Raw genomic sequence first — 26,125 nt, forward strand, 5'->3', positions numbered from 1 at the left:
CCCTTCCGCGTCCCGCGCATGCGCCGCGAGCGCGCTCCCCCTCCGCCCGCTCCCCGAGGTAACTCCCTCTCCTCAGTCCGTTGTTCCCGCTCGAGTGGCGCGGTCCCGGCAGTGCGGCGTGGGGGCCGATAGGCCGCGGCGGCCCACGTCCTTCCTTCCCGTGGTGGCAGCAGCTTCCCTCCGCCTCCGCGGCGGTCCCGCTGCGCGGCTCCGAGCGGTGCGGACCGGTTGGGGCCGGTTCCCCGCGCAGGCGCAGGGCCCAGTAAACAGGAAGCGGCGGCAGCCCGGAGCGGCGGAGACAAAGGGCTTGTGGAGAGGGGAAAGGAGTGATTCGAGTTGTCTCGGCTCGGCCCGGCCCAGCGAGCGGGGGTCCTGGCGGCGGGCGGTAGGATGGTGCAGAAGGAGGGGCAGGCGGCGCTGGAGGAGCCCCAGGGCAGCCCCAACCCGGCCGGGGTGCCCGGCGCCCCCTTAGAGCCGCCGGGCGCCGCCGCGGGGCCGGTCCCGGCGGGTGAGGAAACCGACACCGAGACGGAGACCGCGCTGGGCTCCCGCCGCTTCCTCTGCGGCGTCGTCGAAGGTAAGAGCTCTCAGAGGGGGTGCCCCATATCCCTGGGAGACGGGAGGGATGGGGGGGTCGGTATCCGCCAGACGCCGCGGGGGCGCTGGTGCTGCAGTGTCTCCTGCTCCGGCCCGTTGTGACGGCCGGCGGGGCCCGCGCTGCCAGGAGGGTGCGCGGTTCTTGGCCGGGGCTCCCTCCGCTAGAGCGGGCTGGGGGCGGGGAGGAGCTGCGGCTCCCGGGCGGGGCTTCTGCCCCTGGGGCTTCTGCTGGAAGCTGCTCGCTAGCAGGGAGCGCCCGTTGATGGCAGCTGTTCGGCGGGGCGAGGGCAGGCCTGGCACCCCCAGCGGGCCGAGGGTTCCTAATGGAGGCTGAGACAGTGCTGTGGCTCTCTTGCTAGTACGTGTCTAAAGGGGGAGGCAGGAGACAGAGAAAAGAGCTACTGTGCTATTATCCCAGCCGCACGTGCTCTTCCTGTGCGCCAGAGGCTCAGATTCGGTTTCCTGGGTAGGGAATAGGTGATTCCGTAGACATCTGTTCTGGAATTAATATTAAATTCTCCCTGTTCTCTGAAGGGTCGTAGCTTACTATTTTAATTGTTCTCTAGAGCAGTCCTCTTCTGTCTCTTGGTGTAGTTGTAGCATTAAATTGTTTCAGCTGTTGCAGAAGCTGCAGAATAAAGGGACTTCTTGCAATTTTCGGTAACTAAAAAAGTTATCTGTGTTTCTGGTGGGTCAGTTAAGGTAGATGGTTGAAAGCCAGCAATAAAAATGGTTTATTCCCAATAGTTGGTTTGGAATTGTTCTGAACTGCTGTAGACCGCTATTATTTCTGTACCTATAATGAATCTTCAGTAGGAGAACAAAATGATTAATGGATGGAATGGAGAGGGAAACAGGCTGTTTATCAAATTCAGTATCTGCATTTGTTTGCAGAATGCCTTTTGTCCTTTTCTTGATAAGACCGTTTGGCTTCTGCAAAACTGAGAAGTGCACTAGGCCCACTTAATGCCTTTATTTTTTAGCACTTTACTAGGACTTAAATGTAGTCAGCTTGCAGAGAGATAGATGAGATAGATGTCTTTTCTATACTTTGTTAACAGACCTAGTTCCTTGAAGACAGATGCTAAATTGAAGGCTTTGGAGACAGATAACAGTGAACAGAAATACAGATTGTAGCAGCTTGTTTTCTTGTGTTCCTGCTGATACACCTTGACTGTGGATCACCTGTTCATCTAGGTTTCTGTCAGAACCACTGCGTATACCATAATCATTTTTCTTATCCTGTTAGTTACATTGTTGATTGCCTCTGCATATATTTTGGTGCAGGTGTTCTTGACTGTATTGTGCATAAAACAAAGCAAGAAAATGGCTTCTGCCTAGTGAAGCATTAGTTAGCAGTTACCAGTTTAACATCAATATGCATTCAGGAGAAAAAGAATAGGGGAGTGTATAAAACAAACAAACAAACCAAAAAACCAAAAAAACCTCACCACCACCAACAGAAAAACAAAGTTCTGTTGAATGAGGTAAACAGTAGTGGATGGAAACATCTGTCTCCTTAGTGACTCAAAAGAATTATAGAGGTAAGAGAAAAGAGGGATTAGCTTCAGAAATTTAGATAAATACTTAAACATAGTGCGGTGGTTGACACAGACTAGAGATATGGTGAGATTAAAGCAATGAAATTGAGAGTTTGGATCTTGTAGAAAAGGGAGTGGGGAAATTGGCTGTGTTACTTCAAAAATACCGGGTGTGCACTCTTAAGAATGTGAAAAGCTTATGACAGGTATAAAATTCACTGTTTTGGGGAGTAATAAAATCTGAGGCAAATACTGGATGGCAAGCTTTGGTGCTCTGCTTCCAGCGTATCCTGGCTTTTAGTGATGGAGAGCATGGTAACTGAGATGAGGTATTTAGCATGATCTGTTGACTTTGTAATAACCTGACACATATTCTTGAGGGAGTAATACAAAACAGGTCGATTTTTAGTCAGAAAGATCCAAGAATTGTCATCAGCTGGTGACATTAGTAATCTAAGAAATGTGGTGACAGATGGAAAAGTATCGCTTCGGATTAGCATGTTCTCTTCAGTCTTATTTAATTAGGTTTTGTTATCTGATTTTATTTATTTTTTTTTAGTAGGCTCCTGTTGTGCCTTAGACTAGTAGGTCTGCAACAGCAGTATCACAGGTCACAAGTAAAGCAAAAGTGTTCTGAACGAGCTGTGAGATGTTGCAGAATGGCTGTGTGATCACGGCCATGACTCCCTTAAAGATCTTTGTGAAACAAAGTTAGTGTAAGTTAGCTGAAGCAGGCCTTGCAGCTGTGCTGAGGCATGCTGATAAGGAAGCTGAGAAAAACACTGACCTTGTGCCTAATGTTGTAAATAACTTTGAGGAATTTGCGTAGACAAGAGAGAAAAAAATATATGTAGCTAGCTATCCGCAGAAACCGCAAGTAGGAGGACGTATGAAAATGTAACCCTTTAGAGCTTAGCCAATTAGCAGATGATTTGTAGGCATAAAATTAACTGGAACTGTATATAAGACATAATCGCGCCGTAATAAATTGAAGCTTGCTTTATCACTCACACTGAGTCGGCCGCTTGCTTCCCCTCGCTCGTCGCAGTGAGACATAGGTGGTACTCATTAGGCATCACAGTATTTCATTCCTTTTGTGGATTCTTGAGCTTCCTCGGGGCAACATCAGTCAGAATTAGGGAACTCTAGTGAAAATGAGAAGTTTGTTCTGGGTGAAATAAACTGGGAGGTTTTCATGCCTTGCACCTGCTCTCTTGTTTGTTCCTCTGTTTAACTGTCCTCTGTCACTTGGCAGTTTGTGAGGAGTAGTAGTTACTCAGCTTTGCCACTCCGTGGTGCCAGTTAGTCTAAGATCATTTTTTGAGAGACTTAATTCCTAAAACTTGAGCGTTTTTTAAGCTACTTAAAAGCACGTTGTTCTCTTAACAGGTATCTGAAATACCTGTTATTATATAGAGAACTGTTCCGTTGCATCAGTTTTGAGCTTTGAAAGGTTGTAGGAGGGTGGTTTTGACCTCTGTGAAACCACATGTTTACCGATTTACAGTGGTGAATAGCTCTGGAAAGAAAGATTCTGTGTACCTCTTGAACTGAGTTCAGTGGGGACTCGTGAGCTTTGTGTATATCATTCATTACTGAGTGGCCGTGTTGTTTGAAAATAAGAGCTTACTAAATTTCAGTGTTATTTCAGTCTCTGGTCTTTGCACAGACTGCCGAGTTGAAGCTTTGTTTTGAAGTGTCCACTTGTGGTTGAACTGTTTGCACATAGGTCTAAGTGAATTTCCTTGACTAAGAGTGCATTGAGAGTGCTTTTAAAGTATTATGTTTCTAGAATGGAAGGATTAGATTTAAAACCAGAAGCAGTTATAATTTCCATACAATTTCATGACTTTCAATATGTGCTATTCTAAAATTACTTGTGTAGATGCTTTCATACAATTATTCAAAGACATAGTCTTAGCTTCTAAAAATGTGGGAATTGTAAGGTATCAACTTGCGAGTTCATTTTGACAAGGAGCCTACTGAACTGAGTAAGAGGAATTAAATCCTTATCATTTTGTTACTCACTTGTACATACTTTTTTTAAATTATACAGCATCTACTTCAGTATGTATTTATGTACTCCCTGCGTGTATTTAGCATTCTAATCTGTACCACTGGTTAAGCATTTTTGAGCTGGTAAATATTTTCAGGTGTCTTCAGAGTTCACATTACAATCAAATCTGTTTCGTAGGTCTGGAGTGATAGTTTAATTAGGTTATGACTGTTCAGTCTTCTCTTCTAATAATGCTGACTTGACTTGTCAAGGGTATATTCTCAGGAATACAGTTTGGATTCTGAAAACTAATTGCTTCAGTGGCCAAAAATATAAGACCTTAGATCATAAGAAACTAAATGAATTTTAATTGCACGTGCTTTTATCAGTTTAGATCACTCTCCTAATGCTTTATAGCTACATTTTATTTTTCCTTTGATAAACTTTTTGATGAATGTAACAGAAGAGGAAGAAAATGGTGGGTTGTGATATAAAGTTTCATAGAGCAGGCATAATCTAACTGGATAATTTTAATCTTGTTTCCCATAGGATTTTATGGAAGACCTTGGGTCATGGAGCAGAGAAAAGAACTTTTTAGAAGGCAAGTCATGCTTCCTCTTACTGCAGCACGTTCCATTGCTGTATAATCACAATCTTCCACTTAAACCTGGAAAGAAGTATTGTTCTAACCTAGAGCAACTTTTTGCCTAATATCTATACTTTTGAGGACTCATCCTCACTTTTCCATCTTGCCTAAACCAAATTTGCCCAGTATCACTTGTGCATAAAGTTATTGTCTTAATAGCATAACACAATGTTCAATGAAGAAAATAAATTGGATCAGGTAGAATGCAGAATTCCTGAATTGGTAGACTATTCTCCCAATGAAGGCTTTTTTCTTATGTTTATAGACTTCAGAAGTGGGGACTGAATACATACCTGTATGCTCCAAAGGATGACTATAAGCACAGGATGTTCTGGCGAGAAATGTACTCTGTGGAGGAAGCGGGTAATTGCCTTTATTTCCCCTCTGTGTTTTCTATAAATAGTCTTGAATGAATTGGTCATTGCTACATATGCTTGTGTGTATTTGATTGCAGTAGCCATTTTCAAAGATGAGTGGAGAGCTGTTCTTAATACACTGCAGATGTATTTAGTGGAGCTTTGGTACAAGCATGGATTTACCTCTTTTAACTATACTTTGCAGATGATTTCTAAAACGGCTTTTAAGGCTTTGTCTTACAAGATTTACTTTTTTCCAGGGAAAGGTTGCTCAGAATTATTCCTCTGGCTTTTGAACATCTGGGCCATATTTTGCAGTAGAAATTATTTGTTTGAGTAAAGAAAAAAGATTGATGAGTGAATAGCATGCCCTTTTATATGATTCATTAAGTGCTTGTCTCAGTGAAGAGAGTACCAGTCAGAAAAGCAGCTCCTGACAAGTCAAAACATAAAAGACCTGTTCGAGCTGGTGTGAGGCTTTTTATCCACCTCTGGCATTTATGGGATCTGCGGTGTTTTATTAGTCTGTGGGGATTGTTTTCCTTGGATGAGGGGGAAGAAAGTCATACTCGCTTGAAATTAAATAATCCTTCTTGGAGGCCGCTTTGAGTCACTGCAGAAAGATAATCTAAAGGATACTGTAAGATAATTGCCAGTGACAACAAAGATTGTTAAATATTCTAAAAATAAATCTCTTTATTCATTGTATAGAAGATAGATTTCAAGTTCGTTTTAAAGTCTAAAGCAACTACTTCTACACGGTGATGTAAAAAACCCAACCCTTTTTCATGTGCCCCGAGCTTCAGTCATGAATAGTATGTGAATTAGTGTCATGCAGGGTGATAATACTACATTGAATTGTCCTTTAGTATGTATGACAAAAGTGGAAAAAGTAAGTAATAATTCTAGAATTGTTGATGTGCATACTGTAAAAACAGACTACATCCACATTTGTCTTGCAACATTGAGGTAAAGATAACTTAAAAACCTTTAAAAATCTGTAACATGGAAAATAATGCAAGGACAGTTGTTATATTCATTTTGGCGTAATTTCTGAGAACTCTTTCAAATAATATGATGCTCTTTGCTGTGTTAGTTTTAAGAAATTCCAGCAAATTATTTTTTTATTATGGTAGAAGAGGCATCTGTATTTAATTTACTTATAATCATGTCTGAGATTTTTTTTAACTGTTGACTCCATCTGAAATATTTGAATTTGATTTCCAGAGCAGCTAATGACTCTAATATCAGCTGCACGAGAACATGAAATAGAGTTCATCTATGCAATCTCACCTGGACTTGACATAACTTTCTCCAATCCTAAAGAGGTATCCACATTGAAACGCAAGCTAGACCAAGTAAGTGTGACACAGTCTTGCCACAGTTGCAGTGCTACTTACCTTGAAAACTTGAGTACCCTGCTCACTCTTGGAGCTTTTCACTAGCTTCTTTAATGTTTTCAGCACTAGTGTTAGTTTGGATGCCTCTGAACAATTCCAATGGATGTGTTCAGATTGCATTGCAGAAGTGACCAGTGATCATCTAGATGTAAAAACAAAGTCTTGTGTTGGATTCTGAAGGCTGTTCTTGGGAGCTTGTCTTCAGGGCCTTGAAGTCAAGATGCATTTCTAAAGCAAGAGCTCTTATCCACAATAAATGCCTTCAGAAGCAGACCTGACACACACATCTTTTTTGTTCTCCTGATTGACTCCTCTCCCTTTCCCAAAAGCTGTTACAGAGTTAGCCTTTTTCCAGCTGTCTGTCCAGTGAGATCAGCTTTGGATTGTTAAAACTGGAACAGATTGCAGGTCTTCATAGGTCTAATCTTTGAGAAAAGCAGAGCAGTGGGTCAAAGATAGACATTTATTGTGAATAGATACCAGTCTGTCTTGCCTTCTCTACCTTCTCTCCCTGACTCCTGTAGTTTTTCCTTTAGAATAGATTAGATGTAAAAATTCTGTGGTTTGATTTAAAATAAAAGAGAAAAAGAAAGAAAAATAAATATTTTGCTTTTGTGTCTTGTTTTAGGTTTCCCAGTTTGGGTGCAGATCTTTTGCACTGCTGTTTGATGATATTGATCACAATATGTGTGCAGCAGACAAAGAAGTTTTCAGTTCCTTTGCTCATGCGCAAGTCTCAATCACAAATGAAATTTATCAGTATCTAGGAGAACCAGACACATTCCTTTTCTGTCCTACAGGTAAAATGAGACGAATCTCTTAGTTCAGCCATAAAAGAGGGGGACTGTTATCTTACTGCCTGAAACGCTGGTTTAATATTTAATCACTGCTTTAAGGAGTGAGTATTTTGGGGTTGTTTGAAGAAATTGACTTATAAAGAAATGTTCAAGTAATTGAAGTACATGCTGAGTTTTTGCCAAATCTACACATCTCTGAAAGGCTTAATGCCAAACAAAGAAGGTAGCTTGATACACTACTTCAAGAAGATTGAACTGAAAATTAGGTTAAAGGAAGATTTCTATTTGGCTTGTACCAAAATCTTTTTGCTTCTTGATCTGACTGGCTGTTAGTTTCTTAGAATTTTCTTAAAGTAGAGGTACAGCACAGTCTGTGCTCACTTCTGTTGTTGGTACTTGTTTTTAATAGGATTACCCAGTTCCACTAGTTGCTGAGTTGTTTTGTTTATTTTTTAAAGAATAAGATTACTTGCATTTGGGTCCAGTGCTTGTTTCAAATTGTGAGCTTCCTTTAATAGGTACAAGAATATTATAAGGGGGGGGAGAATCACTGTGTTCAGAGGTGTGGATTGTTGTGAGGAAAATTCAATTCAGTAGCAAAGTTATGATCTTTATTACCTTACGTTGTAGTAGTTTGGTTCTGTTGCAGACCTCCTTTTTAACTTTACAGAGACATACATTCCAGTGTTAATATTTTTAGGTATTTGCACTTCATGATTAATCGTAGGCTTTCTAGTTCTCTTGCATATTGTCTGCTGTAACCTGCCCTTCCATTTATGGACTTCGTTAGTTTTTTCCTAATGTTGACATTTGAGCAATTTTAAATAAATTCTTTTCCTTTCTGATCTTTATACTAAGTATCATTCATAATGTCCTTTTTATTTATACTTCAGACTTTGGGGCCTTTCTTGATTAATTTTATAGGTGTTTTCCTTCTCAAATGGTAGCATTCTCTCAAAGTGCTCATGGGACAGTTGGGTTTGTTGTCACACGTGTGCATCCTTTTACTAACAGTGACATTCTTTTCCTGCACAGAGTACTGTGGAACTTTCTGTTACCCAAATGTTGCCCAGTCGCCGTATTTACGGACTGTAGGAGAAAAGCTGCTCCCCGGCATCGAAGTGTTATGGACAGGTAAAAATTGTTTGGTTTGGTGTTTGTTTGGTGGTTTGTTTTTTTTCTAATTCATTGCTGGTGTTAAAAAAAATATTCTCACAAGCATTTAATAAAATAAACTGTCTAACTACATGGGGGTTGAATCTTCAAGTATATGCAAAACTCTGATTATCCTGTTTCCCTCTTAGGTCCGAAAGTTGTATCCAAAGACATTCCAGTAGAGTCCATTGAAGAAGTTTCTAAGATCATCAGGAGAGCGCCAGTTATCTGGGATAACATTCATGCTAATGATTATGATCAAAAGAGGCTTTTTCTTGGGCCTTACAAGGGGCGGTCAACTGAGCTCATACCTCGACTAAAGGGAGTTCTGACCAATCCAAACTGTGAATTTGAAGCCAATTATGTGGCTATTCACACACTTGCAACCTGGTACAAGTCTAACATGAATGGAGTAAGAAAAGATGTGGTGATGAGTAAGTATATGTAACTGCTTGCTGGTATCTATGCTTAATGGTACAAATAATACTGATACTTTTTTTGATGATTCTAGCCTTTCCTTGCCAACTTTTTCTTTTTAAGATCACCTGGCGTTTTCTACGCATAAGTAAATAACAGTTCCCTGAAAGATAATGAGCCTTTAATTGTTCTACTGTTTTTTGGGAAGTATCTGTAGCACATGCTATCAGAGAATCTTAGTCTTGAGAGGTATCTGTGGTTGTATAAAAAGCACTCTCAGCAAGCCATTTTAATGGTCACATTTGACATAAGTGTCCATGGATTTGATCTCATTGGAATACGAGCAGTTCAGATCAAAAGAGAAACTGAAGGCCAGAATGTCTAGGTTTTGCATACTGTTTCTGTGTTGAACATTAATGGTCACTGCAGTTTTCCATTTTGTCTAATTAGGATGTAATGCTTTGTCCTCTTTTGTGAAGTAAGGTTGTTAGAGAGTTCTTGAATGCCTTGTCTAACATAGCTTTTTTTAAAAATTTTAAATGAAACTTGCGTGATAACTTTTTCAAATTTGTCTCTGTAGCTGATACTGAAGACAGTACGGTTTCTATCCAGATTAAATTGGAAAATGAGGGGAGTGATGAAGATATTGAAACAGATGTTCTCTACAGCCCACAGATGGCCCTGAAGCTGGCCTTAACTGAATGGTTGCAAGAATTTGGGGTACCTCAGCAATACAGCAGTGAGTCCGATTTGGTATCGCTCTGGGGTTGGTAGAAAAATGGGGTTAAATGTTCAGTAGTAGCATTTAAATTAAAGCTATTTTACAGAACCTGGCAATTTGTATACTTTTCAGTTGGGAACGTTTTCTGCATTCGTAACTGGGGAAACCTTAATAAGGAAGAATGCTTGACATTCTGCAGCATGCCTGACCGATCAGTAGAAGCAACCTTTGATGTATATTTCTTTGACACTTCTGATACAAGACAGGAAACATTCTGGATCTTGCTAGTCCCAGTTATTACTAGACTTCCATGGGACCTGAGAGAATAGGAAGAACAGTTTGTGTTTTGAAATGGGTGTTAGATTATCATAAACATTAGTTCTGGCCCAGAAGAGTCCATGTATTTCCAGTTGTTCTAAAATGGCTTTATTTTTCTGAGTTTCTGTCTACAGAAACCAGATGGGTTCCTTCCAGCATTGTACACCTTTCTTGTAGCAATAGGAGCTTGGGATCTGAGGTAAAGTCTGTGGTTTTTTTCCCAAATGTGGGTTTCAGATGGTCACAGTGCCCTTCTGATAACTGGCAGGGTAATGGAAGAACCCCTTCTCCCAGCTCTGCTCTGGTGCAGTTATCCTTTTGAACTGCTGTAGGGTTTTGGATCTTTCTAAAATTCAACTGCAGCAAAAATGGCAGTTGAATTAAGGTGTCGTGTTCCTCCGTTTTCACAGAATAGTTCAGATTGGAAGGGACGTCTTGAGATCTCCTGGTCTAACCACCTTGCTTGAGCAGGTTGCCCAAGACCATGCCCAGTCAGGTTTTGAACGTCGCTGTTTTCCCTAGGTTCAAGACATTTTTGCAATTGACATATTTAAGCACACTTCCTTTTATTTTGAAGTGTGCTTTATATCCAAATACAACTTTTAACAAGTTGATCAATGCAGAGGTGAGAAAAGTTGTCTTTGAGAGCTTTTTATTTTGATGGCATAGTTAGAAATGCTGCTGGAAGCACATAAATATTAGCTAATTTTCCTACCTTTTTCTCCATCCTATCCTTGCTTACCAAGTATGTGGAGGGGAATCTTGCAAAAAAACAGTCAGTAGTTAGTATTACAATGACTGAACAGGCAAAGCACCAAAAGGAAGCTGTACTGATCGGATGCCATGGCAGCAGGATCATCCATGATTTGCAGAAGTTGCTAATTTGAGTGTTAGTTGGCAGATATTGAAAACTCTAAACTTGTTTCTTCTGTTCTCAGGTAGGCAAGTGGCCCACAGTGGTGCTAAAACTACTGTAGGGGATGTTGGGCCTCTGGTGGCACCATCCTCTTTAAATGCAGCGACTGTGGTTACCACAGTTTACCAAGAACCCATCATGAGTCAGGGGGCGGCACTGAGCAGCGAGTCACCAGCCTTGGTAAAAGAGGAAGAGAAGAAGCAATCTGATGAGGAGCCGATGGACATGGTGGTGGAAAAACAAGATGACGCAGACAAGAATGCTAATCAGATCCTGACAGATATTACTGAAGCCAAGATGGCAGAGGAGTTGAAGCCCATGGATACTGATAAGGAGAGCATAGCTGAATCAAAGTCCCCTGAGATGTCTATGCAGGAAGACTCTGGTAGTGACATTGCCCCTATGCAGACTGATGAGCAAATTAATAAAGAACAGTTTGTGCCTGGGCCAAATGAAAAGCCTCTCTACACAGTAGAACCAGTGACTTTAGAGGACTTGCAGCTTCTTGCTGACTTGTTTTACTTGCCTTATGAACACGGGCCCAAAGGTGCACAGATGCTGAGAGAATTCCAGTGGCTCAGAGCAAATAGCAGTGTTGTCAGTGTTAATTGCAAAGGAAAGGATGCTGAAAAAGTGAGTGTGAATCTTGTCTGTCTCCTTTTAAATCAAAATCCTGAGCAGTGTTGTCTGTGATAGGCTGATGCTCGGCTTCCTAGGATCAGAAGGGTAGCGTATAACTAACCACAGGTCACAGCAATTTTTATTCCTCCAGTGGAATCTACTGTTTTAAGCCCTGTAGTGCCATTTAGCTGTGAAGGCAGTCTGGTGTATGTATTTGACCAGTGACCCCTGTACTAGCCTCAGTTCTAACAGCTGTCTGTGTCATGTGTAGTGTGGTAGTCCATGCTAGTAAAATGTAGTAATGAACTGTATAGTCTTCCTCCATATTTTGAGTACCTCTTCTCCCTAGAAGGTAGTGTTTGATCTTCTGGATCTTTTGCCTCCGTTCATAGATAGAAGAGTGGCGTAACCGAGCAGCCAAGTTTGAAGAGATGTGCAGCTTGGTGATGGGGATGTTCACTCGCCTCTCCAATTGTGCCAACAGGACAATCCTTTATGACATGTACTCCTACGTCTGGGATATCAAGAGTATTATGTCAATGGTGAAATCTTTTGTGCAATGGTTAGGTAGGTGCATCGGGAGCCATTATAATCCCAGATAGTGTGTATATATTTTATTTTTTTTTTAAATTAGCCCACGGGGAAAACAGAGTATTAGGCAAATGCGTTTTCTTGGATATGGGGTCTGTTTTGACCCTGTTTTAAAGGTTTTCCTGTCTCGCTATTGGAAGCAATGGCTGCTGTGAATTTGCTTTGGTATTAAAGTGAAGTCTGCTGGATGCTTAAGGTTGGAGACCTTGATTTTCTTCTTGGGCTAATGAAACTTGAATCTCATCTGACACGTAAGTGTTGACTTTAACTTACTCTTGACTGAATGCACACTGGACTATGCCATGTAACTCCTTGGATTACCCTGCTGTATGATTGGAAATGACACTACGAAATGTGACCACATCAGCCATCTGCTGCTTGCTCTGTCTTGATAACGTTATTGCTGTCTTCAACAGAACAATTGCAGAAGCGACCTTTCAATGGGCCTGGCCAAGAGGAAGCCGATCCTCCTAGCCCTGTGCGCATGCGAGCTTTAGCATAAGGCTATTCTGGTGCAAAATAATTTCCTTTAAACACTCTCCAAATTGTGATTATTTTTTTTTTGTTATTGTTAATTTTATTTTTGGGTAATGGCTGGAAATTGTGGAACTCTAGACAGATTTAGTCTGAGACTTAAACTGATCTTGAAACAGTGTTTTCTTTTTTCTTTTTTTTTTTTTTTTTTTAACGTGTGGGGTTTTTTTGGTTTGGTTTTTGTTTGGTTTTGTTTTTTTCCCTGAAAGATTTTGGGGGGGATCCTAAGTTGGCAGATAGCACCAGCATGGCCTGGGTAATTCTAGTGACTTCATTTCACTTTCAGGTTTCAATCCAACTGTAAGGAATATGCTGTGGACTTGCTTGACATACACAGCAGACAGCAAAGCTGATGGTCTCACGTCACACTTTTTGTAGTTGTCACAAACCTCCCAGTGGTTAACCATTACACCACCTTGGTCTGGTCCTAGTGTTTGGATTGTCCTTATATGATATTCTTAAACACTGGCAGGTTTAAGCAGAGACAGAGAAGACCTGTTAAGTCATAAAGTCAGTCCATGCTCAACAACTTCCTCTGTTTTGTGCTTATTAAATACTCGATCCCTATACGTATGGTTGATAAAGAAGAGCTTTTAGGACTGCCTTCTGCAAAGTACAGAGAACACTAGCTTGGGAGGAAACCTCAACAGCATTGCAGTATGTTAACATCTCTGCCTAATGCTGTTCAAAAGCTTTAGTTTGTGCATTTTTAAGATCAGCATAACACAACTCCCCCAACTTTACTATTCTTGCTGTATGCTGACCTTTAGCTAGAAAGAATGTTCTCTTTATGATAACTTTCAGCTAATCTGTTTAAAACTCCAGGCCAAAGCTCTATAAAAAGAACAGTGACTCTCGTACTCCCTAAACACTGAGGGTCCAACTTAGGACTGCTTTTCAGAATTATCTGAATCACCTACTGATTTCAGCTGAAATTGTCTTCAGTTTCCAATGTCCCTGTAAAGTTGGGTTCAAGTCTTTAAATGCGTCAAGTATTTGGAATAGTTCATATTGGAAGCCAACTCTGTAAGTAGCTCTGTTAATCTTGGCACTGTTCTGTTCCAGTACTTAAACTGGTATTAGGTAGTTAAAAAATTAATTTTAAGAGTTCTTCAAATGTACAGTTTAATATTCATGCTAGCAGTGCTTCTGTGAGAGGGTTGTTTTTGTCTTCAGCTTGTGTTTTTATCACTAGTTTAAATACATACAAAGCAAAGGTCTTTGTTAAAATACATTATTATGTAAAGCTAAGTACGTTAAAAATCCAAACAAATTAGTTTTCACAATGGTGTGCTCAATGGTCCACTGAATGTTCACTTTCTTCACCTCTCCTCCCAAGTCCAGCTAGCATTCAGTCCCTTAAATTAGTGTGGCTGTACAGTACTATGGATTACTAATGACTTCTATTATCTTCTTCCCCATTGTGTACAGATGGGAGAATCCTCAGCACAAGTTTCTACTGCTATTGGATGGACAGCGCCAGATGTTCACAGCGCGTCGTCATTAATTAATTAAAATGGAAAGGTTTTGTCTGTGAGGCAGCTCAGATAGATTAGATGTGCAATAGACATGAACTGAAGTCACATTTGCGCAGCGACTAAGGCATTAACTATGTTTTTCATTTATACAGCTCTTCATTCACGCAGCTCTTTACTGTAATAATTGGAAGTGCTAGTTAAGTTGTAGTCTCAAAGGACAGACAGATACTGTCTTCCAAGTTATTGACTAAATCTCCTTGTGAAGGGTGTCATTTTATGTGAGAATTCTAAAATGTGGGAGTAAGACAAATACAAATTCTAATGCTTGAATTGTTCCTGAAATTTACCATAATCAGTATTTAACATATATTCCTAAACTTTCATAAATGTCAGACTTGGCACACTTTGGGACTCTCTGACTAGCACAACATACTTGTCTGTACTGATCTGAGACTGTTACTTGAACAGGAGGTAGATTGCTGTCCACAAAAGGAAGAGTATTTGCGCTGCTCATCTTGTCAGAAGACTAGGCAGGTAGTTGAAATCTCCACTCCAGATACCACTTTTTTTTCTTTTTTTTTTCCTCCCCTTCAGAGTTGTCTTATGGTAGTTGGTGAAGGCTGTGGTACCTTGCTGGCAGAATAGTATTAAAAGTCAAACAGCTAATGGAAGTTTCTTTTCTAAAGCAAATGTAAACTAAAGCTGAGCACGTTAATGGGCCTGCTGTGGCTGGTTGATCAGCAGGGACCCTGGTGCATCTGATATGCTTGAGAAGGAAAAAAAAAAGCAAGATCCTGAAAAGCAAGGCTAGTATTATCTGTGGCCAACAGGGGGTACTAGTTTAAATTGTGAGTTAATTCCAGTTAACACTGCTTAGCTTTTTAACGTGCCAGCGGCATTGTGAAGGTACAGCCTGGGATTATGTGACTCTGTGTAGTCTCTTTACAAGAATATTGTATCATACAGCTGTCCTGGCTGCCTGAACTGTTAAAGACTGTTTGCATATAATGCCAGTCCTAGTTTTCTGACAAGATTAGAAACAATCATTACTAAAATGTGACTTCAGAAAGGTCCATTTTTTTTAAGGGGCTGTGATAATGGCATTTGTTTGATCTAAAATTTATGACATGAGCTATTGAGCCACATAGCTTCCAAAATGTCATCTTTTCACAGATGAAATAAACGTTTCTGCCACAAATATTTTAAAAAAAATATGTACAAAATGTTTCAGAAGCTTACATAATTGTGCGTGGCACCATTCTTGTGCCTTCTGGCCTAGAATGATGTGTGTTAGCTGAATCAGCTCATCTGTTCTTACAAGAAGAGTCTGTTATAGGTAATAAAAAAAATTTGGAATACCGCAATTAGTGTGCAAGCATGAAATCTTTGTAAATCATATATTATTACAGCCTCCCCCCAAGCCCTGGATTCTAGCTCAGTTAGAGAGCTTTTTCCACAAGTGTGTATTAGCTTTTTGGACATGTTAGACACCCAGGAAATCCCCCTTCTCGTAACATTCTCCGCTTGGATCTGATCTCAACAGGGTGTCGTAGTCAATCTTCAGCACAGTTCTTAAGTGGAGACCAAGAACCCTGGGCCTTTAGAGGTGGTCTAGCAGGAGAGTTCCAGGTATCAATATGACTTCACAACTGAATGACATTTTCTTTGTTTTATGAGAAACCTTTTGTTGCACATCAGAGGTCTGGAAGGATTGGTCTGCCGAAGGCTTTCTGGTCCAAAGCCCACTAGCCTTACAGCTTGGTTTAAAATAATTTTCCTCCCCTTTCTACAGTAATTTCTCAAGGAGATGCTGCCTGTCCCACGCGCATGCGAAGCGCAGCGGCTTTAGTTGTACATTTCACATTGTTTCTTTGCAGGTCGCACAGCATTTTTTTATCTGCGCCCGCAATTGCACAATGCGCGCATGCTTGTTTGCCGATGGGAATTCCATGAGCAAAAGGGATAGTCATCCAAATTTTGATTCCTCTCTAAATAAAGCTGTAATGTGCTTTGTTGAAAAGACTTCAATTGGCAAATAGTCTTAAATCACTGTTTATACCATGTTCAGATTTGTTCATGGATTTTTCAGGCACTATACTTTTCCCCCCTCACAGGTGCTCTGCGCGCAGCAAATTGAATCAGCGCATTGCTTTTGGGATAAAGCGTCTCCTCTGGCCAGTTAACCCTCTTCAGACCAAACCTTTCCTCCTGACATTCTATGTTCTTATACAGAGACAGTGCAGATATGATTGGTTAAAAGTATTTTAAAGCAGATAAGATTAACAGACTCTTAATGTGCTGTTTCAATTGCATATTTTAAAATACCAATTGGATATTTTCTATTCAAATAAGGTCTTTGCATTTGTAAAGCATACCAACCCCATCTTCTTCTGGGGTGCCTGCAAGTAGCAAATGTTAATTTGGGAGTCTGCAGTGCACACCCAAGAGTGATTGGTTTTGTCGTTCATACAGTCATATTAAATATTTTGTTTTCACAGCGTTTACTGCCTATTGATGGGGCAAATGACCTGTTTTTTCAACCACCTCCATTAACACCCACTTCCAAAGTGTACACCATACGACCCTACTTTCCTAAAGATGAGGTAACTGCTTTTGACACTGGTCACTGTTGTTAGTGATGTGTTTCCTTTTGTAGCAACACTGGTTACTGCTGAGTCCCTTCATCCCCTAAAGAAACAGATGTCCCAGTATCTTGCACAAGGCACAAATGCAAGGTCACAGGAGAATGGAGGTTAATTGACTTGCCTGTGGTTCAACAACATGCTATGCTGCAGTACATGTACACCCACGTCTTGATTCCCAGTCTCCCACTTCACCACCTTTTTAAATCTGAGTGCCTTCCCTGTTTCAGAAAGGCAACTCAAAAGTTTTTAGCAGCTGGTGGAGGAATTCTTGCAGTGCGGACACATGCAATGGATTAACCTTAGAGGGGTGGATAACTACTGTGGTAAATGCTGGTATTTTCAGAGCAGCGTAGGCAGAAGATTGATACTGAATCTCAAACGGTAGCTGCAACACGTGATGGTACTTAGCTATTTTTATCATTTTAGTGATAGTTGTAAACTTCTTGGTCTGATTTTGAAAGAATTGTCAAATCTTTCTTTGATTTGACTGCTTTGGAGCATTTGATACTTTAAAACCAGGAATTTTGTATTAATTACTGTTGATTAGATCTTCCTTCTGCTGAACAGATGTGTAGTGCAGTTTTATTCCTATTAGCAAGAAGAATACTTGAAGCAGATGTATCAAGCAGTAGTTATTTAACACCCTTTATGGATGCAGTTTAAACAATGTAAGGATGAAGGTAGCTTGAACTTTTGCATTTGCTGCTACATTGAGATGAACATGTTTCCTTTGAAACATAAGTATTTAGGTTGAGTTTGCAGCAGCTCAAATAAATCCTGCCTTTGAAGCCTGTCAGGCAGGGCTAGCACATGGAGACAGGTCCTTTACTTGCTACTTTTAGGCTAGCTCTGTTCTGTGCTGTTCTCACGAGTAGTAATGTAGCCTTTTCCATACCTTAGTGCAGGACTGTACCTAAGCTGTTTGTTCCTCTGTAGGCAATGGAATTGATATTTTTAAGCCACCTAAGCAATTGGTTATGCAGCTAAATGTGCCATCATAAAGAGTTTATTCTGGGGAGGAGTTCCCTTTTTATGAAAGGAAGCTGTAGCAGACCTGTGCAATGCAAAGCCTTGTTGAGAAGTGTGAAGTTTCTAAAGTAAAGTGTGGCTGATAAAATTTTGCTCTTTAAAGACATTCAGCTGAAAGCCTTTTAACAGGGGGAAAGCCAGGGTGTGTCTGTTTTTCAGTGGTTAAATTGTTGCACTGGAACATTGGAGGTTTTGAAAGGGACTTTGTAGCAAGGGTATTGAGCAGGATTACCTTGTGCTGTTAAAACGTGAAGAAGATTGTCCGCCAGCCTTTCCTTCCCAGACATTCAACTTAACCACAATGGTTTTGATGGGCAACTTTGTTAGTTTTGGTGAATGGGAAAATGTAGATCCTTTCTCATTGGTGGGTACTCTTGTTCTGTGTAACTTCAATGCCTGGCAGCACTAGTTTACAGTGGAGCTGTTCATGGAATCTCTCTAAAACAAAGTTGTTAGTGTTTGAATGTGACTGATTACTTGAAATCATCTCTTCTCTCCTCTTAGGCATCTGTATATAAAATCTGCAGAGAAATGTATGCTGATGGAGCTGATCAGCCCTTCCATAGTTTACCAGATTTGATTGGAGACAAGTAAGTATTAGGAATGAATGACCTACAGAGGTGGTCCTGGGAGATGGAGTCTTGATGCTGTATTTAATTTGAATCTTTAAAAGTGTGCGTGTGGGAAGAATGCAAAGAAAATTTGATTTAAAAAAAAAAACAAACCAACAAACTGTCCTGTGCAGGCCCTAGGAAGACGGGGGTTTTGTTTCTGAAAGGTACTGTTGACAGTTATGTCTCAGTTCATGCTGTGGCCACCTGCTGTGAGCTGTTAGAGGAAAAGACTTGGCTGAAATCTCTATATGATGAAGCCTGTGCATCATAGTATCCTATTATTTCAGATTTTGTGAAAGTGTGTCATGAGAGTGTCCATAGTTACCCTCTGGTGGTTGGTTTTTTTCCAACCTAGTGTTCTTCAGATAATTGAAATTTTTTTGAGGACCAATCTCCCAGCTGACTGCCTTGAGTTTTTTCTGGAATACATGTTACAGATTACCTGTACCAACTTTTAAAAAGAATAAGCAATGGCAGGTCAGATTAAGTTTTTTTTTAAAAATAATCATTAAATCTGAGCTGTAAAATGAGCTACATAGTGAGGGGGGCTTGGGTTTGGATTTTTTTTTTTGGTCTAGAGTGTTTAATATAGATAGAATTTCATAAAGAGGCTGCTCTGTGAGTGACAGGAAGGTAGTTAAAAAAGGATGTGTAACTGCTATCAAAAAATAACCAAAAGAGAAGGCAGAAGAACAAGAAGGTAATGGCAGCAGAGAAACTGAGGGCGAAAGGTGAAGGAGTTTTGTGTCTCCGGTGAGTCAGAAGAGCAGTGTGTATGGAATTAAGTTCTGGGATCTTGAGGTGCAGATGTGGCTCATAGCTGAGTTTTGACAGCTGATCAGTCTGTTAATTAATGCTTTGTAAGAACGAATTCTAAGATTGGAGGACTGTCACTTCTTTGGTCTAGAGCAGGGGTCCTCTAACTACAGCCCGTGGGCTGGATACAGCCCCCCAGGGTTCTCAATCCGGCCCCCCGTATTTAAAGACACACACACCCCGCCCCCCTCGCTGGGGGCTGGGGGGGAAACCAAGCAGCCGCGGATGACTTTGACTTCCTGCCACTTAATCTACGTGCCAGCCCCCTGTTTAAAAAGTTTGAGGACCCGTGGTCTAGAGTCTCCTCCAGAGTACCTGAAGAGCATACTTGTTCAAAGTGACCTTCTTTTGACTGAATTTAGAACTTCTTTCTGCAGGTTAGTAGGAGGTCTGCTCACCCTCAGCCTGGATTACTGCTTCGTCTTAGAAGATGAGGATGGCATATGTGGCTATGCTTTGGGAACGGTTGATGTGACTCCTTTCATTAAAAAATGCAAAATGTCTTGGATCCCTTTCATGCAAGAAAAATACACTAAACCAAATAGTGACAAGGAGCTGTCTGAGGCAGAGGTTTGTATAACCCACAAGATCAGGATTGTATGCTGAACTCTTTCTTTCCAAAGCAGGACCTTGTATTTCTTTTACATTTTGAGCTGCCATCTAATTCAGCTTTCGTACCTTTCTGAAGTCTTTTATGAGCATGGTATCTGACATCTTAGAAGGTGATAGTAAAATTGTTCACTGCCAGTCACGATACAGCTGTGTGTTGCTAATATATCCATGAGGTGTGCTTTAGTAGTAATCAATACAATAAATGTAAGCCACCTTAATCTAGAGAAAGTTATGGTTTGAAAATGAAGGATTGCTTCTGCTCTGTTCTTCTGTAAAATGAGAGGCTAGTTTCCCCGTGCTGTGGGTAAGGCCCTGATAGTCACACCAGTTTAAGTATGGAGAACAAGTGAAAGAGCATTTGGTTTTGATGTCAAGATCTATGAGCTATTTGTGGATCATGACAACCGTAAATGGTGCAAAATGATATCTCACCTTTAGTAAGTGCTAAAAATCAGTATTTTGAATTGGTTTTGGAAGAAACCAGAAAACTATGTCACTGAACTGTCAGAAATAGTGAAAAAATTCTAGCTGATGCATTCTTGTCAAGGAAAGAAACGTGCTTAATACTAAGAGGTGCTGATCCACACCTGCATGTGGAAGGAGCTGTGGACAAAGCTGTAGTAGAGGCAGGCCCAGAAACACCACTACTTAGCCTTTTTCTTCTCCTTTCAAGAGGGAAAAAATACTTTCAGGAAGTATTCTCCCGCAGGTTGCCTGAATACAAAGGCTGATTTCAGACTGGTGGGCCTCCTAAGGGAATCCCCAGCTGGTAAGGGCAGAGCAAAAAAGGTGTATGTGGCAGCGTGCCCTTGCTTTATTTGGCTAGGACTTAAAGGAGGTCCTGGCTCTTGAGAGCACAGGCCTTCCCACAAGCAAAGCAAAGCTTCCTGGACTAGAAGGTGTCTTAATAGCTCCACTATTGCTATTGAAATGGAGCTAATTCTGCAGTCTGTTGGTATATATGACTTGATTCTTCTACATTTACACAATGCTGTGCTTTCAACTGTGTATGTAAATTCAGATTTTGAAACAAAGCTAATGCATATAAAGGTATCGGAAATTAAACATGGCAGAGTTTTAGTAGGTACAGTAAGGGAAGAAGGGGCCTTGATTTCCAGGAGTTTAAAGCCAAACTTCAGGGAGAATGCAGGAGGTACTTTGAGCTGATCTGTTGAGCTGTTTAAGAACATCTTTTGCTGTTGGTACATCACCCCAGGATTTCTGCTGCTGGTGCACTGTCTCAGAACAAATCTGATTCTTGAGACTATGGGCTTGAGGGATGTCCCTGGGAGGGAGTACAGAGGAGCTCTTTGTACTTTGCTGTTGAGATAGTCACTGTGGGATTTTATCCATTTAGCCTTTTGACACCACAAAGGAATGTAGAAAATGCTCAGTAGTTGCTTAGAAGCTGTTGTTACTGAAGATCATTTATGGGAAAGTTTTCTCAATAGAATTGATTTGGTTTCCTTTACAGGCTTCTTACCTCTTGATCATCTCAGACTACGCTTTGGTTGAAAAGCTCCCTTTCTGTATTTTTTAGATCATTTGTTTCAAATTGTTGACTTCTAATACGGTTCAGTTCTCTAGTTTACTTAAATACATCTTGAGCCCCAAATTTCATGGGATAAATAAAATCTTCTGTTTCATAAAAGACAAATCCAATCTGCTGACTTATATCTACTATTGTGGTGTCTTGCAGTTTTATCTAGGTTCCTGTCAGGAAAGTTTTATTTGGTATCGGCTTTTTATGAAAATAATTAGTAATAATGATTAGTCATTATTAGTATCCTCTCTAACTGCTTCTTAGCCCCACCTGTGCCCTACTCCTTGATAACCTGTTTTACCTCTTCTAGAATTTAGCTGTTTCTTCCAACTAGAGATCACCTTTGCCTTGATGCTTGAAGCCAGCATGGCTAGCTTTGAATGCTTTCCATGGGATTGTGCCTGTTACAGCTGTGATAAAGAAAAGCCCGGAGGAGCAGGCATGGTTCTGAACCTGAAGTAGTTCCACAAGTTTGAAGTAGTCACTTTGAACAGAGACCTTCCCTGCAAGAGTTTGGGAGATGGCAGTTCATAGATTAGAGGGGATTACATTTACACTCGACCTAGGGAAAAAAAGAAAAAAAAAAAAAGACAATGTGTATTGCAAATGTTATGGTTCCTTGTGCAATGAAGTCCTTGTCTGGGTTATGACAGCTGTGTGGCTTGCTTACTTGAGCCAGTGCTCCCTAAAAGTTTTAAAATTCAGTAAGCAGCAGGGGAATTACTTGACTATATATTCAGATTTGGCTTTCTCTGCTTATGCGTTACACCACTTGATTATTCCATTCCTATGAGTTGTATGAAGTTAACATCTGATGTCACATTCACAAAGACCTTCCTGGGTGATTGCAAGTTATCAACAAGGCTTATTTCAAGCCAGAGACAAATTTGTCTTTGTTGGGGCAAGTAATGTGAGATAACTGCTTGGAAATGAGAGGTGTTTCTAGGCTGCTATGAACCAAAGAATACATGTGGAAGGTTAGAACACTTAAAAGCTAAAACAGCCCATGTAAAATGCAAAGAAAAGGAATATCTGTGTACAAACTGTTGGGTTTGGGTTGGATTTTGGTTTTTCTCACTGGAAGTGAGTCACTGTCAAGCCATGCAAGGAGTCTTGCATTCCTCCTCTGACAGTCTTCAGAAGCTTCTGTAGCCTGCCTTTTTATCTGAAGTACAGAGAGCAGTTCAGCAGGTAAGGAACAAAGTGGCCATCAGAGGTGTACTTGAAAAGCATGCTGATTTGGAGGTACACTCTGTGAGCAAAGCAGCTTCCCTTAATACAGATAAATGAAAAGCTGGATGAAGATGAAATGTCTGTTTCTCATATTCTTTTCAGAAAATAATGCTAAGCTTTCATGAAGAGCAAGAAGTATTGCCAGAATCATTCCTTGCCAACTTCCCATCATTGATAAAGATTGATATCCACAAAAAAGTGACAGATCCAAGCGTGGCCAAAAGTATGATGGCCTGCCTGCTCTCTTCTCTAAAGGCTAATGGTAAGCTTCTTGCACTCAGAATTCCTTGTTTCCTAACTACATGTTGGTTCTAGGATGCAAGGGAAACTTGGGATGGTTATATTAACATGCTGTATTTGCATGTCAGCCTGAGGTATTAGATTCCTGACATAGTTGGCACTCTAGATTTAGGTAAGTAATTATAAATATAAAGATTTCTGATAGCTAACTTCTGCTGCTGTCTTTGATAAAAGGTAGCTTTTCACTTAAGCCATTACCCTGCAAATTAGAAAACAGGAGGAACTGAGGGAGCAATTTGGCAATGAGAGCACACATTTTTACATCTTGAACAATGCACAAATAGTTATATTTCCCCTGCTGGCATTGGTAATGATACTTTTTCTTATGTGTGGCAGTGTATGCTGGTGGGTAATTACCAAAACCCTCAATATGGGGAAGTACTTGGCTGTCTGCCTTACTGTGCACCTGAGGTTCACAGTTCCTTTGTGTGATTTGGTGCCCTCTTCTAGCGCTGTTTTCTGAGCCAACATCAGTTTCAGGATGGCTTTATGTGAAATAAAAGGTGTGCAGAGGGTTTATTCAGACTGACAAGATGTCTGCAGTGTGCAGTCTCTTTAGGGGATGGTCAGCTATGTTGCCATAAATCTGGTCTCTTTTAGGTACTGTGTGCCATATGGAATTTGGATCAGTGATTTCATTGGGATTAAATGTTAAAATAGATGGAACTCTAGTAATATTTGATGTCTGTGCTTTTTAAAGTAACTCTTTTCCTACAGTATTTTGTTTCTTTCTTCCTTCTTCAGGCTCCCGTGGGGCTTTTTGTGAAGTGAGACCAGATGATAAAAGAATCCTGGAATTTTACAGCAAGCTGGGTTGTTTTGAAATTGCTAAAATGGAAGGATTTCCAAAGGATGTTGTTATCCTTGGAAGAAGCCTGTGAAGTGCTTGACAGTGAACTGTTCCAGTACTGTAGTCCCTTAACAGCTGGGCAGGTAGTGGTGGGGATCTTCATATGGTCTAGCTGCACAAAGCCAGCAATCACCCAGCTTGGTAGAAGGGGCTATGCGAAAATCACCCATCACGCATTCAGACTGTAACTTGTTGGAAGAGGACAATGCTGCTGAAAACACTGTTTTAACAAAGAGAAACCTTGTCCTCTCCTGGTCCTGTGTGAAGTGCCAAGGAATCTTGCATGGGCTATAGCTTCTCAGAGGAATCCCTCTCAATTGGTGCTGTGGTTGACGACAGTTCTCTGCATTCACCTGTCAACAAAAAGTGGTCTCTGGCAGAAGTATCTATAAAGATGCAGGTTTTTTCTCTGTCATAGAGCAGGATGTGCAACTGGAAGTTGCAGAAATGGGAGGGATTGCTTGTGTCAATCAGCAAATTTAAAGATAAGTAGCTACAGTTCTATTTTTGACTATCTTTATGCTTGTTGATAAAGCAATGACCCATTGTCACTTCTAATGACCATTGGTTCAAGCTTTGTGCTTTGTTAGGGACAAATGTGCAGTGGTCTGTGGCAGAAGTCACTTAATGACAAACTTGTAAATTTGGTGTATATAAACTTAGCCGTATGCTGACTAACTTTTTGTTTACCAGTTTTTGTAACTTTTTCTTTTGAGAAGTGACATGGTATAGGTCCAAGATGGCACTTTTGAATAACCTAAAACCACAATGGAGAATGAATCTGTCCTCAGCACTGACCATTCTTACTGTGCCTCGTATCCAGGGCTAGAAACTGACCATCTTGGGTAAGGGGAGCAGATCCCAAATGATCCTATCCTTCCTTCTACAGCAGTTCATCGCTGCTTGTGGTTACCATTCTCCTGGGGCTGAAACAGCAATTCACGGGGTGGTCTGCTGAACTGTTCATTTTGGTGATGTTCGCATGGGATTATGGATGAAAGATCGTGAGAGGGAGAGAGCTGGCCCCACAGCTGGGATTTGTCCTTGGAACAGTCACCATGTTTCAAAGCCTGTTCGTACTAGTTTGATTAAATCAGGGTCTTCAAGTCCTGCACATTTGTATCAAATAACTTTTCTATAAGAAATGCCACAATAAGCACATTTTTACACATTATTTAAATGGTTAGCTACTTTTAAATGTTCCAAGGGTTTAATGTTTTTACCCAGGACTAACATGTTTGGCTATGGGACGGAATCAGTGCAGTATGGGATCTGGTAGTGAGGTAGTTGCATCATTTATGAAATTGGTATTTCACAGAAGTCCCAGTGTCCCAGATACATAATTGGCCAATGGTATGTACCTTGCAGTACCTTGCTGTTTTCACCTACAGCCATCAGCTGTCTTTATCTTCCTTTTTAATTTTCCTGCTTTTTTTTAAGTGGTGTGCAAAGGAAGTTCAGTTCCTTTTACAAGCCTCTGGCTGCACAGAAGTTGTTACACAACCTAGAAATGGCATTAAGACTGCGACCTGTAAGGAGATGCTGTGTTTGGCCTTCTGGTGCAGTGACATGCAGGATGTTTGGTTTGGGTTTTTTTCCTTTGCAGAATGTGAACAATTTTTTAATGCGATAGCGAAGTATTTAAGTTGAAACAAGTTCATTTCATTTTTAGAGAGAGGTACGGGGTTGTGCTATGGGATTCCATGTAAGTCAGAGCTGAATGCCACTAGTTTTTATACAGCTTTGAGTGCATGTTCAGTAGATGATACCTTGGTTTATCAGGTTGGGGGCGTTTTGTTTCTTCATGGATACCAGAGTCAACTTACTTTTATCTGGATGCATAACATTACAGCATAGGATACTTGTGGCCTTATTTCTTGGCTTTTAAGGAGTTGCCACATTTTCTTTTCCTATGACTTTGTTATTATTATAGAAGTTAATGTATAAGCCTATGGAATGTCAGGCCAATACCATCATTCTAGGATTGTAAAGTGATACGTTGACATATCTTTCATGGTTATGAATTTTCATTAAGGTTGGAATGCCACTTTCATTAATCTGTTTTTAGATCAACAGTATCTGTAGCAGAAAAAAACGACCTGTAAAACTGTATTTGAAGACCATGCGAGAAATAGAATAAAAATCGAGAAGTGAATGTAAATAAGAAATGTTTTGTGTGTGAGGTTTCAGAATCAGAAGTGGTTCAGCAATGCATGTTACGACGTGCCAGATGTGTTGGATTGTTGGATGCCCTTGGGATCGGCTGGCAGAGACACTTGTGTCTGGTTTTGGTGGTGGCACTGCATTTATGTGCCAGATACTTATCTGTGCTGCTGCTTTTCAGAGGCAGGTATTCAGTGATCCTTCAGAAGTACTCGCCCCAAAGATTTTTGGGGTGA

The 26,125-nt window shown here is 40.7% G+C and overlaps 1 protein-coding gene across 1 annotated transcript; it reads left to right on the forward strand.

Moving 5' to 3' along the window:
• The first annotated feature begins 59 nt into the window (after nucleotides 1–59).
• OGA (O-GlcNAcase) lies at nucleotides 60–25,894 on the forward strand. The gene is made up of 16 exons (XM_080402384.1): nucleotides 60–577; nucleotides 4,684–4,735; nucleotides 5,046–5,143; nucleotides 6,364–6,494; nucleotides 7,165–7,336; nucleotides 8,369–8,467; nucleotides 8,638–8,922; nucleotides 9,486–9,644; nucleotides 10,883–11,493; nucleotides 11,874–12,048; nucleotides 15,628–15,713; nucleotides 16,583–16,687; nucleotides 18,263–18,348; nucleotides 19,566–19,758; nucleotides 22,679–22,838; nucleotides 23,621–25,894. The coding sequence occupies exons 1-16, from the start codon at nucleotides 391–393 to the stop codon at nucleotides 23,755–23,757; spliced, it is 2,736 nt and encodes a 911-aa protein (XP_080258510.1). The 5' UTR covers nucleotides 60–390; the 3' UTR covers nucleotides 23,758–25,894.
• The last annotated feature ends 231 nt before the right edge of the window (nucleotides 25,895–26,125 follow it).

Source organism: Falco punctatus (genome assembly GCF_963210335.1).
Source record: "Falco punctatus genome assembly, chromosome: 9".
Classification (NCBI taxonomy): Eukaryota; Metazoa; Chordata; class Aves; order Falconiformes; family Falconidae; genus Falco; species Falco punctatus.

What these genes read in the sequence shown, in the direction of transcription:
- OGA (XM_080402384.1), top strand. Translation starts at nt 391, where the DNA reads ATGGTGCAGAAGGAGGGGCAGGCGGCGCTGGAGGAGCCCCAGGGCAGC. An exon ending in TGAAACGCAAGCTAGACCAA is followed by an intron (nt 6,495 to 7,164) that starts GTAAGTGTGACA and finishes GTCTTGTTTTAG; the next exon opens with GTTTCCCAGTTTGGGTGCAG. An exon ending in CCTACTTTCCTAAAGATGAG is followed by an intron (nt 16,688 to 18,262) that starts GTAACTGCTTTT and finishes CTCTCCTCTTAG; the next exon opens with GCATCTGTATATAAAATCTG.